Source organism: Dama dama, chromosome X (assembly GCF_033118175.1).
Source record: "Dama dama isolate Ldn47 chromosome X, ASM3311817v1, whole genome shotgun sequence".
Taxonomy (NCBI): Eukaryota; Metazoa; Chordata; class Mammalia; order Artiodactyla; family Cervidae; genus Dama; species Dama dama.
Genome location: NC_083714.1, coordinates 43,050,056 through 43,066,630, shown reverse-complemented (window position 1 = coordinate 43,066,630; position 16,575 = coordinate 43,050,056). Strand labels below are relative to the sequence as shown.

The window sequence follows — 16,575 nt, the reverse complement described above, 5'->3', positions numbered from 1 at the left end:
TCCTTATATATTCTGGATATTAACTCCTCGTCAGCTATATGATTGGCAGATATTTTCTCCTATTCTGTAGGTTGCCTTTTCACTATTGATTGTTTTCTTTGATCATGTATTCTCATTTTCTACTTTTGGTTTTTATCCTGTGCTTTTGGTGTCATATCTAAGAAGTCATTGCCAAGTCTGATGTCCTGAAGCTTTTTCTCCATGTTCTTCTAGGAGTCTGGTAGGATCAAGTCTGACATTTAGATCTTTCATTCTTTTCGTGTTAATTTTTGTATATGATCTAAGGTGAGAATCCAACTCTATTAATACTTTTGTAAGTAGATACCCAGTTTTCCCAAAACCGTTTGTTGAAGAAACTCTCATTCCCTATTGAATAGTCTTGGTACCCTTGTTGAAAGTCATTTGACCTTATGTGCAAGTTTATTTCTAGGCTTTCAATTCATTATCTTATGTATCTGCCTTTATGCCAGTCTTAATCACCATTGCTTTGTAGTATGTATGGGGAAATTTGGGAATGCAAGACCTCCAAATTCGTTTCTCCTTTTCAAGATCATGTTTGAAGATCTTTCCAAGATCTCATGGTGCCTTGAGATTTCATATGAATGTCAGGGTTTTTTTTTTCCCCTATTTCTGAAACAAATGCCATTGGTATTTTGATAGGAAGTTCACTGAGTCTGTAGATCACTTTGGATAGTATACACATTTTAACAGTATTAAGTGTTTCAATCTACGAACTTGAAATGTGTTTCCATTTGTTTTGTATTCTTTGATTTCTTTTAGCAGTGCTTTTGTAACTGTCAGTGTCCAACACTTTAAGTTTGTTCCTAAGTGTTTTGTCATTTTTGATGCTATTGTAAATGATAGTGTTTTCTTGATTTCCTTTTTGGACTGGTCATTGTTAATGTATAGGCATGCATCTGATTTTTGAGTGTTGATTTTAGTTCCTGCAACTTTGCTGAATTAATTTGTTCTAACATTTTTTGGTGAAATTTTTAGAGTTTTTTTACATATAATATCATGTCATCTGCAAATTAGGATAATTTTACTTCTTTCCCAATTTGTATACCTTTTTTGTTTCTTGTCTAATTGTTCTATCCAGAACTTCTAGTACAATGATTAATAATAGTTCTGGAGTGGACATCCTTGCTTTGTTTCTGACCTTAGAGATAAAGCTTTTAGTCTTTGCCTATTTAGTGTGATATTAGCTGTGGACTTTTATTAGGTTGTGATCATTTACTTGTCTTCCTATTTTATTATATATTTTTATCATGAAAGAGTGTTGAATTATGCTAAATGTCTTTTGTGCATTAACTGAGATGACCATGCAAAACATTGTTTATGTGCTGCATTATATTGATTGATTTTCATATATATTCTTGGATCCCAATAATAAATTTCATTTGGTCATAGAGCATGATCATTTTAATGTTACTGATTTTTGATTTGTTAGTATTTTAAGATTTTTTTGTATCATTATTTGTTGAGGAAATTGGTATGTAGTTTTCTTGCAGTGTCTTTTTCTGGTGATAATATCAGGGTAATTCTGGGCTCAGAATAAGTTTGGAGGTGTTCCTACCTCTTTGATTCTTTAGAAGGATTAGGAAGGATTGTTATTTCTTCTTCAAATGCTTGGTAGCATTCTCCAGTGAAGTCATCTAATCCTGGGCTTATCTTTTGGGTGAGATTTTTGATTCCTACTTCAGTCTTCTCACTAGTTTTGGATCTGCTCAGATTTTTTTATTTCTCAGTGATTCACCTTTGGTAGGTTGTATGTTTCTAGGTACTTATCAATTGGCATGTAATTGTAGTAGTCTTGTATAATTATATAATTTTTATTTCTCTGGCGTCAATTATGATTTCCTCTTTTTTTAGATGTTCCTCTTTTTTTAGATGTTTGAGTCTTTTTTTTTTTTGGTTGTAGCTAAGGATTTGTCAATTATGTTAATCTTCCAAAAATGTTTGTCAATTTTGTGTTATTGTTAAAAGAATGTCTCTATATGAATATGAATTAAAATATGAAAGTTAATGGAAACCAAATTCTTCAGTGCAAGGGAAGAAGATGTGTGGAACAGAATGGTTCAGGGCTGTGGTATGAGTTCATACAAAATGATACTCTCCTCTATTGTTTTATCAATTATTATCACCACTTAATTATTAATACCCAGAATTTCAAGCTTAATTCTCCATATCCCCAGCAATAAGTAAACAATCTTACACCTTTTTATAGTAATGATGGGAGGAAGGCCACAGACTGGGAGGGTTACCCAAGTTTGACATATACTGTATTTCTCCCACTCTTTTTTCTATTTTCCACATCCCAGAAGGGAGGGCCTTGTGATGAACTGGAGTGGTTAGGATCTGAAGTTTCCAAACCATTAGTAGAAACTCAACTTTTTGTTCATATAAGAACCAAAGGCAGCATAAATGATTCATAGAATTAAATCTGTTGCTCCCAGGTTATGAAGTGAAATTGCAAAGCAAATAAAGTGTCCCACTTTTCTCTCCTTTTCTCTCCTTTCCTCTTTCTGTTTTTGCTGTCACCCCCACTGCCTTAGAAGGACCCCCATCTTCCACCTTTTCTCACTAGGCTACTTATCTTTGGCTGACCTCAGCCAGGTATAATCTCAATTACATTAGTTGATGCTGTTGTGTGAAATGCTGTTTGATTGAGTCCTTTCTGGAGTATTTGTGTTAGAAAGAGATGCCTGTAAACTGAAAGTGTCTGAGTGATGGCTTGGCTGGGGAGTGTGGGCATTCTTGTTGAACAGGAAAGTGACTTGTTCTGTATCCTCAGTGCATTGGGTATTTTTTAAAGGGTTTCAAAGCTAGGGAGTGACTTGATCTTACTCTTTTAAAAAAGGCAACTTTGAAGATTAAGCAAAGTAGTTAGTGTGTGCCCAGTCGCTAAGTCGTGTCCGACTCTTTTGCAACCCTAAGGACTGTAGTCATCCATACTCCTCTGTCCATGGAATTCTCCAGGCATGAATACTGGAGTGGGTTGCCATGTCCTCTTCCAGGGGATCTTCCTGACCCAGGAATCAAACCCATGTCTCTCTCATTGGTGGGCTGATTCTTTACCATAGTGCCACCTGGAAAGCCCAAGCAAAGTAGAGGCATGAGCAAAAGTAGAATGAGGGAAACCTGTTAGGTGGTTACTGCTGTATAAGCAAAATGTAAGCTTATATAGGGTGATAGTAGAAGAAATAATAACAATAAAAATAGAAATGTTTGTTAACATTTATATGTTACATAAATATGCCAGGCACTCGCTTCTACATTCTGTTAATTCATTAATCCTTACTTTGCAACAGTCCTATGAAATAGGTACTTTTGTTATCCCCTGTTTACTGATGATGAAACTGAGGCATAGGGAGGTTACAAAACTTGTCCATAACTTATAAGTGGGAAAGCTGGGATTTGAACTGAAGGAAGTCTGGGTGTGGCGTCCATGCTCTCAGCACAACTTTGTCCCTCCTATTGCGTGATCAAGCTAAATGGATCTATTCAGGATATTTATTGTAGATAAAATCTGGACTTACTGATGTATTCCATGGAGAGAGTGAGAAAAAGAGCAAAAAAGAATAAAGATAGCCTCCTTGATTTTGCCCTGAGCAACTAGTTGTATTAAGTAGTGCTGTTAAACAAAATGCTGGTGCTATTAAATAAGTTGGAAAGGACTGGGAGAAGAATAGGTTTGGGCCATGTTCATTTTGAGATTCCTATTAGATAGCCAGATGGAATTGTCAAGCCTGGAGCTCAGAGGAGATGTTTTCGGTAGAAATAGAAATTTGGATGGAATCATGTAAAACATGATGAAGCACAAGCTGGAATCAAGATTGCCAGGAGAAATATCAGTAACCTCAGATATGCAGATGACACCACCCTTATGGCAGAAAGCAAACAAGAATTAAAGAGCCTCTTGATAAAAGTGAAAGAGGGGAGTGAGAAAGTTGGCTTAAAACTCAACATTCAGAAAACTAAGATCATGACGTCTGGTCCCATCACTTCATGGCAAATAGATGGGGAAACAGTGATAACAGTGACAGGCTTTATTTTGGGGGGCTCCAAAATCACTGCAGATGGTGACTGTGGCCATGAAATTAAAAGACGCTTGCTCCTTGGAAGGAAAGTTATGACCAACCTAGACAGCATATTAAAAAGCAGAGACATTACTTTGTCAGCAAAGGTCCGTCTAGTCAACGCTATGGTTTTTCCGGTAGTCATGTATGGATGTGAGAGTTGAACTATAAAGAAAGCTGAGCACCAAAGAATTGATGCTTTTGAACTGTGGTGTTGGAGAAGACTGCAAAGAGATCCAACCAGTCCATCTTAAAGGAGGTCAGTCTTGAATGTTCATTGGAAGGACTTGATGTTGAAGCTGAAACTCCAATACTTTGGCCACCTGAGGTAAAGAACTGACTCATTTGAAAAGACCCTGATGCTGGGAAAGATTGAAGGCAGGAGGAGAAGGGGACAACAGAGGATGAAATGGTTGGATAGCATCACTGACTCAATGGACATGAGTTTGAGTAAACTCCGGGAGTTGGTGATGGACAGGGAGGCCTGGCATGCTGCAGTCCATGAGGTCGCAAAGAGTCAGACATGACTGAGCAACTGAACTGATGTAAAACATAGAGAAGAGCAGCAGGCCTTGAGGAATTCCAGTGGAAAAGCATAGTTATTTATAAGGGAAAGAGTATGGGTTTTGGCATTAGAAATATTGGAAGAGTTTCTTCAGTTTTACTGATTTCTTTTGTCATATCCAGTCTGCTGATAAACCCATTGAAGGAAATCTGTATCTCTCATGCCATGCTTTTTATTTCTCACTTTTCTATTTGCTTTTTTTTTTAAGTTTCCATCTTGATGCCCAAATTCTTCAGCTGCACATGTATGTTATCTGTGTTTTCCAATAAATACTTACTTTTTTTTGGTCGAGGCATGAGGGATCTCAGTACCTCAACCAATGGTCGAACCCATGTCCCCTGCATTGGGAATGCACAGTCTTCACCACCGGACCACCAGATAATCCCTCCAGTAAATACATTGGTATTTTACTCATAGCTAATTTTCTGTCCCTGTTTCTTAATTCTAAAATCTGATGATAGGTCATTTTTCTCTTGGTTTTGTGCATCTCATGTTTTTAATTGAATTCTGGACAGTGCACGGAAAAGAATGCTAGAGATCGAGGCAGGTAACCTGTATTTCTGGTCTGCAGTGGTCATACCTCTTCTGTCAGCCAGTCCATCAGTGTTGGGGATTTAGTCTGGTCAGGAGTTGGCTGGCTTTGGATTTTGCTGTAGATGTTGATGCTTTCAGTACATCCCTGAACTCTAAATTCCTGCTCGGCTGGGCTGCCACAGGGGTTTTCTCAGTGTTCCTGTTCCACTATCTGCTTTCAGCAGGTCCTACATTCCTGAGACAGAGTGGATGCCTCTCTGTATGCCCTTTCTCCTCCCCCAGTGGTAAATTATGCTTTCTTGTTATTCTTTGCAGGGTTCCTGATGGGATCAGAGTGGTTTCTTGATTCTCCTACTCTGTCTCATTATTAGGCAGCCTTTATGCACCTTTGCCTCAGGGTAGAACTTTCAGCACTCTTCCCTGGTCTCCACCCCAGCCTCCCATGGCAGCTGAACTTTGCCTTTTATTAGTACCAGGTCCTCAATATGAGGGTGTTTCCTGTCCATCCCCAGCAGTAGATGGATTTGTTCTACCTCTCCACTAGCAGTAGTTACATGTCCCTGAGACCCTGCCAGGGAGGGTTTCTTGCCTTGCTCTTAGACACAGATGGCTTTTGCACCCTATGAGAGAAGGGTCCACGGTTGCAGCATACTTGCCTGTTCCTCCACAGCACTCAGTCAAACCTATATGCCTGTACCTTTCTCGTGAGCACCCAGTGGGTGCTCAGAGAGAAGAACTGATGTGTGCTTATGGTCTCCTCTTTTTTCTGAGGCTTGCAGAGATTTGAAACTGTCACACTGGGCCCTCCCAAGCCTTTTACAGTTGGTTGAAAATCTAGTTATTTTCTTCCTGTGCACTTTTATGACAGCCATCTCTTCCTCCTGTGCTTTGTTAATTGTGAAAGAGTCAGTTTCTCCTGCCTCTCCTCAGAGGGACTTCTCACCCTTTGAAATTCAGTTAACTTGGTTGCCCTGCAACCTCAACTTTCTGATGAACCCAAAAAACTTACAATTCCCTTGATTATCTGACTTTTTCTATTGTTTATCATAATGGATGGTGAGGTTCTCTTGTTGATTTTGTACAAGTTAAGTGGAAACAATCCTAGAGTTGATTGTCTAAGTGAACCATGTTGTTCCCTTTCTTTAAAAGTCCTTTCTTGGTGCCCCCTTGGCTTCAGGGTGAGGCCTCAACACCTGAACCTGACCTGTCAGACCTTTTGTGGTCTGGCCCCAGTTCATCTTACCAGCCTTAACTTGCACTCCAGGTGCAGAGACCTTTTCATATCTGAGCTGAGTGTTGTAGAAGAAATTGTGGTTTATATTTATCAGTGCCTGGGAATAATCTTCCATCCTTTAAATGAGTGTTTCCTTCTTCTGAGATGCTTTAGGATTTTGTTTATTTTGTTTCTGTGTATTTAAGCATAGATTGTGGTTTTGTGTAGCAATGTAAGTATTTACGGATGTAAAGAAGGAAAGATCCAAGAGAATAAAATATTATTTACAAATTAGTTTCATTATTGATGCTGTTGTTCATGGCTACTGATTAAAATTGGCAAAGAAAATACAATCGTTTCTGAATAGATCTTGAAATCCTCATCCTTATCTGCCAAATTATGTAGCAATTGGAAGGCAGGTGTGTCATTTATTAGTTCCATGTTTGATAACCAGTGTGTCCAAGCTGGTAAGCTAGATATTGACTCCCTAAAGTGGGTTGTCTTCTTTCACTAGCAGCCTCCTCCCTTTATCTGGAAGTGCTGTAAAAAAGTGTTAATTTATCATTTTCTATGTGTGCCATGGCATGGAAAATGTTGGAATGGACTGGGCTGGATAATTTCTTACATCCTTCTAAAAAACTTTATGACTGTTCATAAGTTCGAAGTAAAGTAGTTGCAGGATATTAGTAATAATTTAATAATCAGCTATCAGATGGTGAATTTGTGCCAGGTACTTTGTGAACCACTTTACTTGTATCCTCATTTCATACTCAAAACCAGTCCTATGAGGTAGTTGTAATCATCAAAGACATTTAACCCAAGGTCATTTATTTAAGTGGCAGAGCTGGGACATAAAATCAAGTTGTAAAGATATGTGTTTTAATCATTATGATTGATTTCATACATTATTAAATTATGCACTAGAAATCGTTCATGGTTTCTTCTCTCAGGTTTTTTCTCTACTTGAGCTTTGGGCACTAACTGATAGCAGATGAATTGTTGGAAAATGACCTAATGCCTCTCTAATTAAGTGAGATTTTCTGAGCACTGAAGAGAGAACTGTCACCCGACACTAATAGCTATTACCACATGGAAGGCAAAGCTTTTAGAAATATTTTTCCTGATGCAGAGTGGGAGTGCAGCTGCCCAGTGTTCTTGAAGTACTCAAATGAAAATGTGTAGATTTTCTTGATTCAGTCATGAAATGATAATGGTCATTCTCTTATCAAACACCAATGCCGAAAACATCAGAGAGCAAAAGAGGCCATGGGTAATGAAATCACGTATCAGAGATTAAAGTTCAATACTAAGGTAATCTGAAAGCATCGTAAGTCCTTGTGACCTTAAAGAGAATTATGAATGTTGAGTAATATTCTTTCATCACCTTTCACATGGTATAGGATGCTGAGACATTCTAAGCCTTAGAGGGGGAGAGGTCTTTTGCTACTGTTTTGACTTTAATTGGAGGTATAATAAATGCTTTGTTTGGAATTAAGAACATTGATACTTACTTTTCTCTCTGTACTAGGTCGGTGATATAGTAGAAGTACAGGCAGATGAAACCTTTCCCTGTGATCTTATTCTTCTGTCATCCTGCACAGTTGATGGAACCTGTTATGTTACCACAGCCAGTCTTGATGGGGAATCTAATTGCAAGGTAATGGAGACTAAACCTTTCCTAAATATTCTCAGCTAAGGATAGGTAATCATGCAATATTCTGTCCCACTGCCCTTAATCTTTTACCTTATTTTTTCCTATTTGTGGAAATTTTGTATTTGAAGACAGTATTTATATAACTGTCTTTGAAACTTCTAAGCAAATACTCAGCTTTGGGGGAAAGGGTGGTGTTGGGTGAGGAAATCCACACCCTAGACAAAAGCCACCACATTTTTATAGCACTGTTTGCATTTCATATTGATATTAACCCATTCCACATTGTATTTAGGCTTTTAAAATGAAAGTACTCTTAAGCTAAAACTATATAGCTATGAAAATAACTTCATCCGAAGGTACTCTAACCTTCATCTAAGGTACTCTAAGTTTGATCTATTTTTGTTTTTAAAGTGATGAATAACCTCTTTTAAAAAATGATTATTCCTGACATTTTGAAAATCTAAGCTATTGGCTTGATTACTTTTAAAAAATGCCTTAGGGTATAGTTTGGCAAATATTTGCTTTATTGCAACTAGGAAGAATTAAAAATGTGTGAGAGTAAATTTGTTCAAACTGGAGGATAACTGACTTCCCTGGTACTTTCTGGCACGGTCAGTTCTTGTCTATCATCCGGAGTTCCACAGGGCATGAAGATTTATCCTCTATGTGCTGCTGCCATTAAGGAAGAGTACTCATGTGCTCACCTCCGTGTATCTTCTTGAGGGCTTTCCTCCACTTGTTTATGCTATCTCAACTTGAGGACCAGGATTCAGTGTATGGTAAAGGAACTTAAATGCCTGTTAGATAACTAATTTTGTTACCACTTCAGGGGCATGGTGATGAACTAGTCCCATTTCAACTATTTGAAAACAAAGTTATATTTAAGGGAATGTCAAGGTGAAAATTGAGAAATCTACCTCAAGATTTCCTACTAAGGGACACAGTTGTTTAGAAGAAGAAAACTTTCAAGTGGTTTCATTTTCCACTTTAATTAAACTGATCAAATCAGCTAAAAGTACATGGGTTTTCAACGTCAGGAGATAGTTTTACATATAGCTCAGACAATTCCATAATATTCTCCAGAGATCATGCAACAGCTTTCCTTCAGCATAAGTAGTGTAGTCTTTGAGTCTGTGTCAGCCCTTCTTTGATCATTTAGAAAAGGATTCATTGGAACCTGCCTTGAGTTCTGGGTCAATCAAGTAAGTACATAATATACCCTAGTAGAATATTCTAACTGTCTGACTAAAGCAAGATACATCATCTCTCTGCTCCTCACATGAATCGTAGCTACTTGAAGCATTTTCAAGATCATTAATTTTGCTGTTTGTGTAATGGGAACTATTGATGATTTTTTTCTTTCTGTTAGCAAAATGTTAGCATTCTTATGACCAAAAGGGTGATTCAATTCTTATTTGTATGTTAACTTCACCATATACTATGGTGAACAAAATAATAGGTCACAGTTCTATAAATAGGAGGGAAAAAATGCTTTAAATTTTTCATGGGGTTTTCAGTTAATTATATGCATGGTGCAAATGGAATTTTCTCTGCTGTCAGTATCAAGAAAAGCTTTTAGTTTTCTCATTATCTTTGAAATCCCTTCACAGCAGAGTTCACTTTCTAATTATTGTAATATAGTTTAAGAATAATACCACAAAGTTTATCTAGTTGGAGATGTACATCAGTATTTGTACATCTGTACATTTGTACAGTATTTGTATTATTCTGCCAAAGCCTCTTACTAAAAACATAGTGTTCCTGAAATCAGGTGGGTGTATGATTATAATTTTTGTTCTTTTTTGGGGGGGCTGTTTTTGTTTTTTCTTCTGCTTTCATCTAGACACATTATGCAGTACGTGATACCACTGAACTGCGTACAGTCGAATCCATTGATAACCTCAGAGCAGCAATTGAATGTGAACAGCCTCAACCTGACCTCTACAAGTAAGAATTACCTGGTTTCATTTTACTGCTGTCTGATGGCTTTGCTTCTCTTTGCCATCAGAATTGAAATACCCACCACTTACCAGCCTCCTTTCATTTGTGTTTTTATGAGCTGTTCCTTCCTTCTGGCAGGCAAATGAATCAAATCAGCCTTGTTCACTACCAGCCTAAGATAAATTATTGTGGGCTCAGGCATCTCACTTGTGGTTTTTCTTTTATTATTGTTATTTGTAGACATGGCCGTCCATCACATTTTAAGATTGTATAATCCCATAAGCCTGAGCTATCAAACTTGTGCACTAGACAGAGTTAATTAAAACAAAAATAAAACACTTTATGTGTCATCCAACAGTAAAGAGAGAAGGAAATGTGGGACCATGCAATTAGTAGGCACTCTATCCTTTTTTATGAGGATCATGATGAACTAAGTATTGTATATAGGCTGTTTCTTGTCCAAAGTAAATGGCTAAGTTGAGGGAGCAGTGAAATGGTGTGATTTCCTCTGTTTTGCTACACCTAGGCTTTCTGCAGTAGAGTTGCTGATTAACAATCATTGTGGGTGTCAAAAATTTGGCATTTGATTTTTTTTTTTTTACTATTTATTTATTTAGCTTAAGAGTCAGACACGACTGAGTGACTAGCATAGCACAGCACAGCACATTTGGCATCTTGCGGCATGTGGGATCTAGTTCTCCGAACCAGGATTGAACCCAGGTCCCCTGCATTGGGAGCATAGAGTGTTAGTCACTGGACCACCAAGGAAGTCTCTGGCATTTGATTTTTAAGACTACTGATTAGTTTGGTTGATTAGAGCTTGGTATTAATGAGGGTAGAATAATGGGTTTTTGGCCAAGTGAGCCAATTAATTATATTCTCTTCTGCCATTACAGATGGCATCCATCACCCATGGTACTCATCTTGTTAATGAATGCTGTTGATTGTAAAAGGGGACCAAATAGTGGGATGTGGCTTACAACAATGCCCAGTAGTGGAAAAAGAAAGTTCTCATACTTTTATAAGAATTATACCCTCCCTCCTTCCTATCATTCCTTCTTTATTTTTTCCCTTCTTCTGTATCCACGTTGATAGTAGGAACTTAGGATCACAGAGCAAAATAGCTGTTTGCTGCCTTCAGGAAGCATGGAATCACAGAAAGGGGAGTGACTGATTTTGTGAGTTAGAGAATAATATAGATCCTTACATATTTATAGGGTAACTCCTACTAAATTTTTCAGTTACCTTAAATATGAAGGAGATTTTTAGTGAGGGAAGGTTATTCCTAATGTCTCTAATAGATTGAGTACCCTTGGTATGTGACTTCAGAATATTGGATTGGCCAAAAAGTTCGTTGGGAGTAAACCCCCAAAAATTTTTTGGCCAGCCTAATACCTCCACCACCCTAGTAATCATCACTTACATCGTAATTGCCTGATTATGTTATTTGGTGCAAGGAACACATTTTTCTTGCTTATTAGGAAGCATAGTAATGGTGCAGTTAATACATGATGAATGAATGCAGACGTTCATATTTTGTGTATTTCATAATAATAGTTCAGTTTTTCTGAAAAAATCATAATGTACGTTATAAAATACTCATAACATTCTTACTAAGGATTTAGAGCTTTTTACCATATTTTTCAGAAATGTAGATTACCATGTGCATAGCCATATATCTGATCACTTGATCAGATCAAGGTCAGTATTCAGATCAGCCGCAAGACACAACTTGAAAATTTCCAAGATGGTAATCAATCAAGTGTTCCCTAATGGCTGTTTCTCAAAGGATTATCTCAGGTCAACAGCATCCACATCACCAGAAACTTGTGGGAAATGAAGATTCAAATTCTTACCTAAACCAAAAGCCTGGGGATGGGGCCTAGAAATCTGTGGTTTAAGAAGCCCTTCAGTGATTCTGATGCATGTTCAAGTGAAAGAATTACTGAACTCATGGTTTTGAAAGATGGTTTAGCACCAGAAACCTTTCTTCACATGAATGTAAAATAGAAGCCAATTATTTATATTAAGTATAGTTGAGAGGGGTATTGTGTGCATGCGTGGTGGTGCCAAGTAGATCTTGAAAATCAGCTTAGAGTCTTTGTTTACATTCTTAAAATCTGTAATATTTTTAAAATGAGATGAAAATTTACATACCATATTGGTTCAACTTAGCTTTTTCTTTTAAAATCAAGACAATAGGCTTTTGTAGTTTATTGTCTTGTCTCTTTTTGCATTATTTGTATTTTGATTCATTCCCATATTTGGGGTAAATAGATTTTATCTAGATATAGAAGACACACATGCTATTATATTCTTTTTGCAGGTTTGTTGGCCGAATCAATATCTATAGTAATAGTCTTGAAGCTGTTGCCAGGTTAGTTTATAATTCCTTTAATCTGTCCTTTCAGGGGAGGGGTGTTTCTCTTTTAAGCCCATTAAAATAGCTAAATACTTTCTTTTATAGAAAGGGATGGGGAAAAGTGAATAAATCTGGGGTAACTAGCCACTGATGGGTCTTAAATAGCTCACCTTGTGATTGGTAGGATTGTAGTGGCAGCGGCTCAGAGTGTGTGTATCCTGGGAGAGGGTGGTATTGGAAGTGATGATGAGGGTTTCTAAAATTATAGAGCTCCAGACCTCTTTGACAACTATTCCCAAATATATTCTATGCCCTCTATTGATTGTCCTTGATTGTGAAGTGCCTGACCATATTGGAAGTATATCTGGAAAGTAGTGTTTTAAGGGAGAGTAATTTAGGGACTAGACAGTAGACAAAATGCTGGGAGAATTAGCTGGACTTATGTAAAACGAAAGGCTTAATAGTTGATAATGAAACAATTCATATAAAAGGGGGTGTTTTTTCCCCTCTTCAATCACCCAGTCAGTTATTTTAACTTTTCCACTTGGCCTTTATAGCCAGTGCTCAGAAGGAAGTTAAACACCAGGAGCTCAGTGATCCCCCCCTCAAAGGCGGGTTTGCGCTCTATAAATACAGCACCTTTACATGTGTCTCCTTCCTTTACATTTGCTTTTCCAGTCTTTTCCAGTCACTTTTTCTTTCTGTTTCTTGCTGTCTGCTGTTATCTTGCTTTTCATGACTCACAGTCCTTTCACCTCTGTGCATGTCTTTACCTCTGTGTGTTGCTGGCATCTCCTGTACTGTGCTGTACCCTAAGTAACTTCAGAGGGGAGGATTTTTCAACTCGTCCTGTGTTAGTAAGCGTATAAGGAGACAGATGCATCCTGAATCTTTTGAAAATAGATGTGTGTGAGAGCAAACTATGTCCCCAAAGTTGATGGTGCTATTAGTTGGACTCTGAATAAGTTGTGTTCATTTTTTGTTTAGGTCTTTGGGACCTGAAAATCTCTTGTTGAAAGGAGCTACACTAAAAAATACCAAGAAGATATATGGTGAATATTTTTTTTAGGATATACTTATTAGAAATAGGCCTTTTAAAACCTAAATGTTCATAAATGGTGCAGTAAAAAATTGGACATGGCATTTAATTCCATTTAGTCTAAGTCTCTTTTTAGGTGTTAGGAATTTATAAGATGGTAAACTAACTTGAAATATGACAAACTATGTTGGTTAAAATTATACTATAAAAATATACTGTAAATGATTATTAACTGATAAATAGAAGAGAGTTTATAATTCCTATTTTTATAGATTGAAAAAGTTGGTAGATCCAACTGGGTGGGGAGTTGGGTTGGCAGTCTCATATGTAACCTAATTTTCATCGTATTGTTATTCCTTAGGAGTTGCTGTTTACACTGGAATGGAAACCAAAATGGCATTGAACTACCAAGGGAAATCTCAGAAACGTTCTGCTGTTGAAAAGTTAGTGTGCCTCACAATTTCTTTACTTGTTATTGAACTGAAATTGTTACTTCTCAGTATTTCCAAATATCAACAGTATGAAAAAACAACATAAGTTGTAATAGCATTACCATTTTAAGCACTTCTTTTGTTCCAGAAACTGTGCTCATTGTTTTGTATGTCTGATTTGGTTTAATCCTCTAAGCAACTTGGAGTAATTCCTGTTAGTCTGACCACTTTACAGATAGAGAAATAGTCTTAGAGATGATAAGTGATTTACGTAAGCTCACTTAGCTATTCACGGGCAGAGTTTAGGTAAAATTTATTCTCTCTTGCTGATAGTTAATGGTTTGGGGTCCTCTAGTCGCTATACGTAAGGAGTTTGTGCAACACAGGTAATAGTCTCCTTGCAAATAATTGTGTGGTACTTGACACACCTTCAAAGCCATTTGCACTGGCACAGACCTCGCTCTTCTGTTGCCATGGACATACAGTATATCAGCAACACCCTCTTCATAGCTCTACTTTCGGATTAAAAGAATCCGCACTAAGCTTGACTGTTTCACATTTGCTCCTCTACCCTCTATTCCAAACCTTTAGGATTCAGGTTTGGAAACAATTTACTCCTTTTATAAGGGTTGAGTAGGTAATGGTGTGTGTCTTCTGTCACTTTATAGGATCCTTACTAAAAGTGTGTTGAGCTAATCAGCCATTGCACTTTGGATTACGGTTAGGACTGGCTTTTCCATTTTACTAGTCAAGAGTAATGCTTTAGCAGTGGTAACTGAGGTTCACCCATACAGGCCTGTGCTATGGTTACACGTTGTACATAGAAGAAGCTTTAGAAAACTGAACAATCTAGTTTATACCTGGTTGATATCTTCAGTATTTCAGTGGTTTTTAAATTCATAATATCTTATTTTTCAGATCCATTAACGCTTTCCTGATAGTGTATTTATTTATCTTACTGACCAAAGCTGCAATATGCACTACTCTAAAGTATGTTTGGCAAAGTACCCCATATAATGATGAACCTTGGTATAACCAAAAGACCCAGAAAGAACGGGAAACTTGGAAGGTAATTTGTTTTATGCTGAAATTTGTAACCCTACTACATTGTGGCAGAGGCACCCTTTATTGAACTACTGCTCAGCTAATGATACCTTGGTATTAGAGATTTCTCTTGGTTGTATGGTAGCCCCAAGCCATTAACTTTAAGACATTCTAGGGTTTTTTTCTTAACCCTAGGCATATATTCTTGTTTTTAACTCTTAAGTTAAGAGTTTTAGGCAACTGGGCCAAAAGGTCTGGAATGTTAATATGTTATGAGCTTGTGATATATCATGATAGAAACATAATGGATGCCTACATGAAAACTTTGATCCTACATTCATATCTGAGGGTGGGACAAGCCAGAGACCTTAAGGAAGTAAGAAGTGTTATGTCAAGGTACATTCACTAAACAAAAGTGACAAAATTCGGGGTGTTTTACATGTTTTCACATGCTATGATAATAATGTTGACCAATGATATAGTGTCATTGGGAAGTTTCTTTTTTATAGCAAGAGCAGTGCTTTCAGCATTGAAATTAAAAGAAAGTTTATATTACACTTGCTTGATGGAACTATGTGTTTAATTATCATGAACTATTCCCTTTTTTTTAGGTTTTGAAGATGTTCACCGACTTCCTGTCATTTATGGTTCTATTCAACTTTATCATTCCTGTCTCCATGTATGTCACAGTAGAAATGCAAAAATTCTTGGGCTCCTTCTTCATTTCATGGGATAATGACTTCTATGATGAAGAAATTAATGAAGGAGCCCTGGTTAACACATCAGACCTTAATGAAGAACTTGGTCAGGTAAGAACTTATTTTTACTTAAAATAAGGTAACACAGTGAAAATTGCTTTTATCGTAGTCTGGATTACCAGTGTTTGCGACCATTTCACATTTGGAAATGTAACTCAATAAAAATTTCTTTATGCAGGCATGTAATGAAGGCAAGCGATGTTATCTTAACTATAGTGTCAGTTTTTGCTGGCATTTTTGAGAAAGACCCAATTTATGTATTAAATTTGAATGTTACAGAAATTCTCTTTAAAACTTATCCTGTTGGTGGTGTTGATTATGGGTTATTGCTTTGGAACAGGAAGCAAGTAGTCTTCATCACCATCTATAGTCATTTAGAATGTGGGGTAGTGGAAATAAAGCTATTTTATAAATGCATTTTGTTCCATAAACCAAATTGACCAGAGTTGTCCTATGGACATTTTCTTGGTACATTTTCTTGGACATTTCTGATCAGATGGAATATAGACCTAGAAAGCAGAGTTGTTTATTCTGTGCAAGAATTTAAATGAAGGGAAGATGTGAGGGCATGCACTCCACTAAATGCTTTTTGCTTCATGTACCAGTGTAGTCCAGGCTTTGACCTTCTTGCTAACCCAGGTTGTTTTCAAATGCTAGGCTGTAGCCTAGCTGTAATTCTTCAAGTGGTGACTTCTTGGATTCTTTTCTGACTAGTATTGAGAAAGTTTTTGCCTTTATCTGAATTTACTGTGTCACGTAATGATTTTCACAAGCCGAGGGGAGTGTTTTGGCTTACATTTACTTCTCTTTATATTTAGAATGTCAAGGCTGTGGAAATGTCATTTCTGGGACGAGGAGATGCAGAATCAGTTAATGGAACTGTGTGGCTGGAACAGGGCCTCACAGTTGTTTTAAATGGTGCCCATTTGCACCTATAACCTCAAAACTCAGCTCC

At 37.2% G+C, this 16,575-nt stretch overlaps 1 protein-coding gene across 7 annotated transcripts in view; it reads left to right on the top strand.

Moving 5' to 3' along the window:
* Window positions 1–16,575, top strand: part of ATP11C (ATPase phospholipid transporting 11C) — a 165,567-nt gene that overhangs the window by 87,670 nt on the left and 61,322 nt on the right. For all 7 annotated transcript variants that reach the window (XR_009692050.1, XR_009692049.1, XM_061137377.1 and 4 more), the window contains exons 6-12: window positions 7,920–8,048; window positions 9,889–9,992; window positions 12,313–12,363; window positions 13,336–13,400; window positions 13,749–13,830; window positions 14,737–14,887; window positions 15,474–15,671. Coding sequence is in view for 5 of the 7 variants with exons in the window: in XM_061137377.1 (XP_060993360.1) it covers window positions 7,920–8,048; window positions 9,889–9,992; window positions 12,313–12,363; window positions 13,336–13,400; window positions 13,749–13,830; window positions 14,737–14,887; window positions 15,474–15,671 (780 nt within the window). In the remaining 2 variants the exon portion in view is untranslated. The remainder of the gene's footprint in view (window positions 1–7,919; window positions 8,049–9,888; window positions 9,993–12,312; window positions 12,364–13,335; window positions 13,401–13,748; window positions 13,831–14,736; window positions 14,888–15,473; window positions 15,672–16,575) is intronic.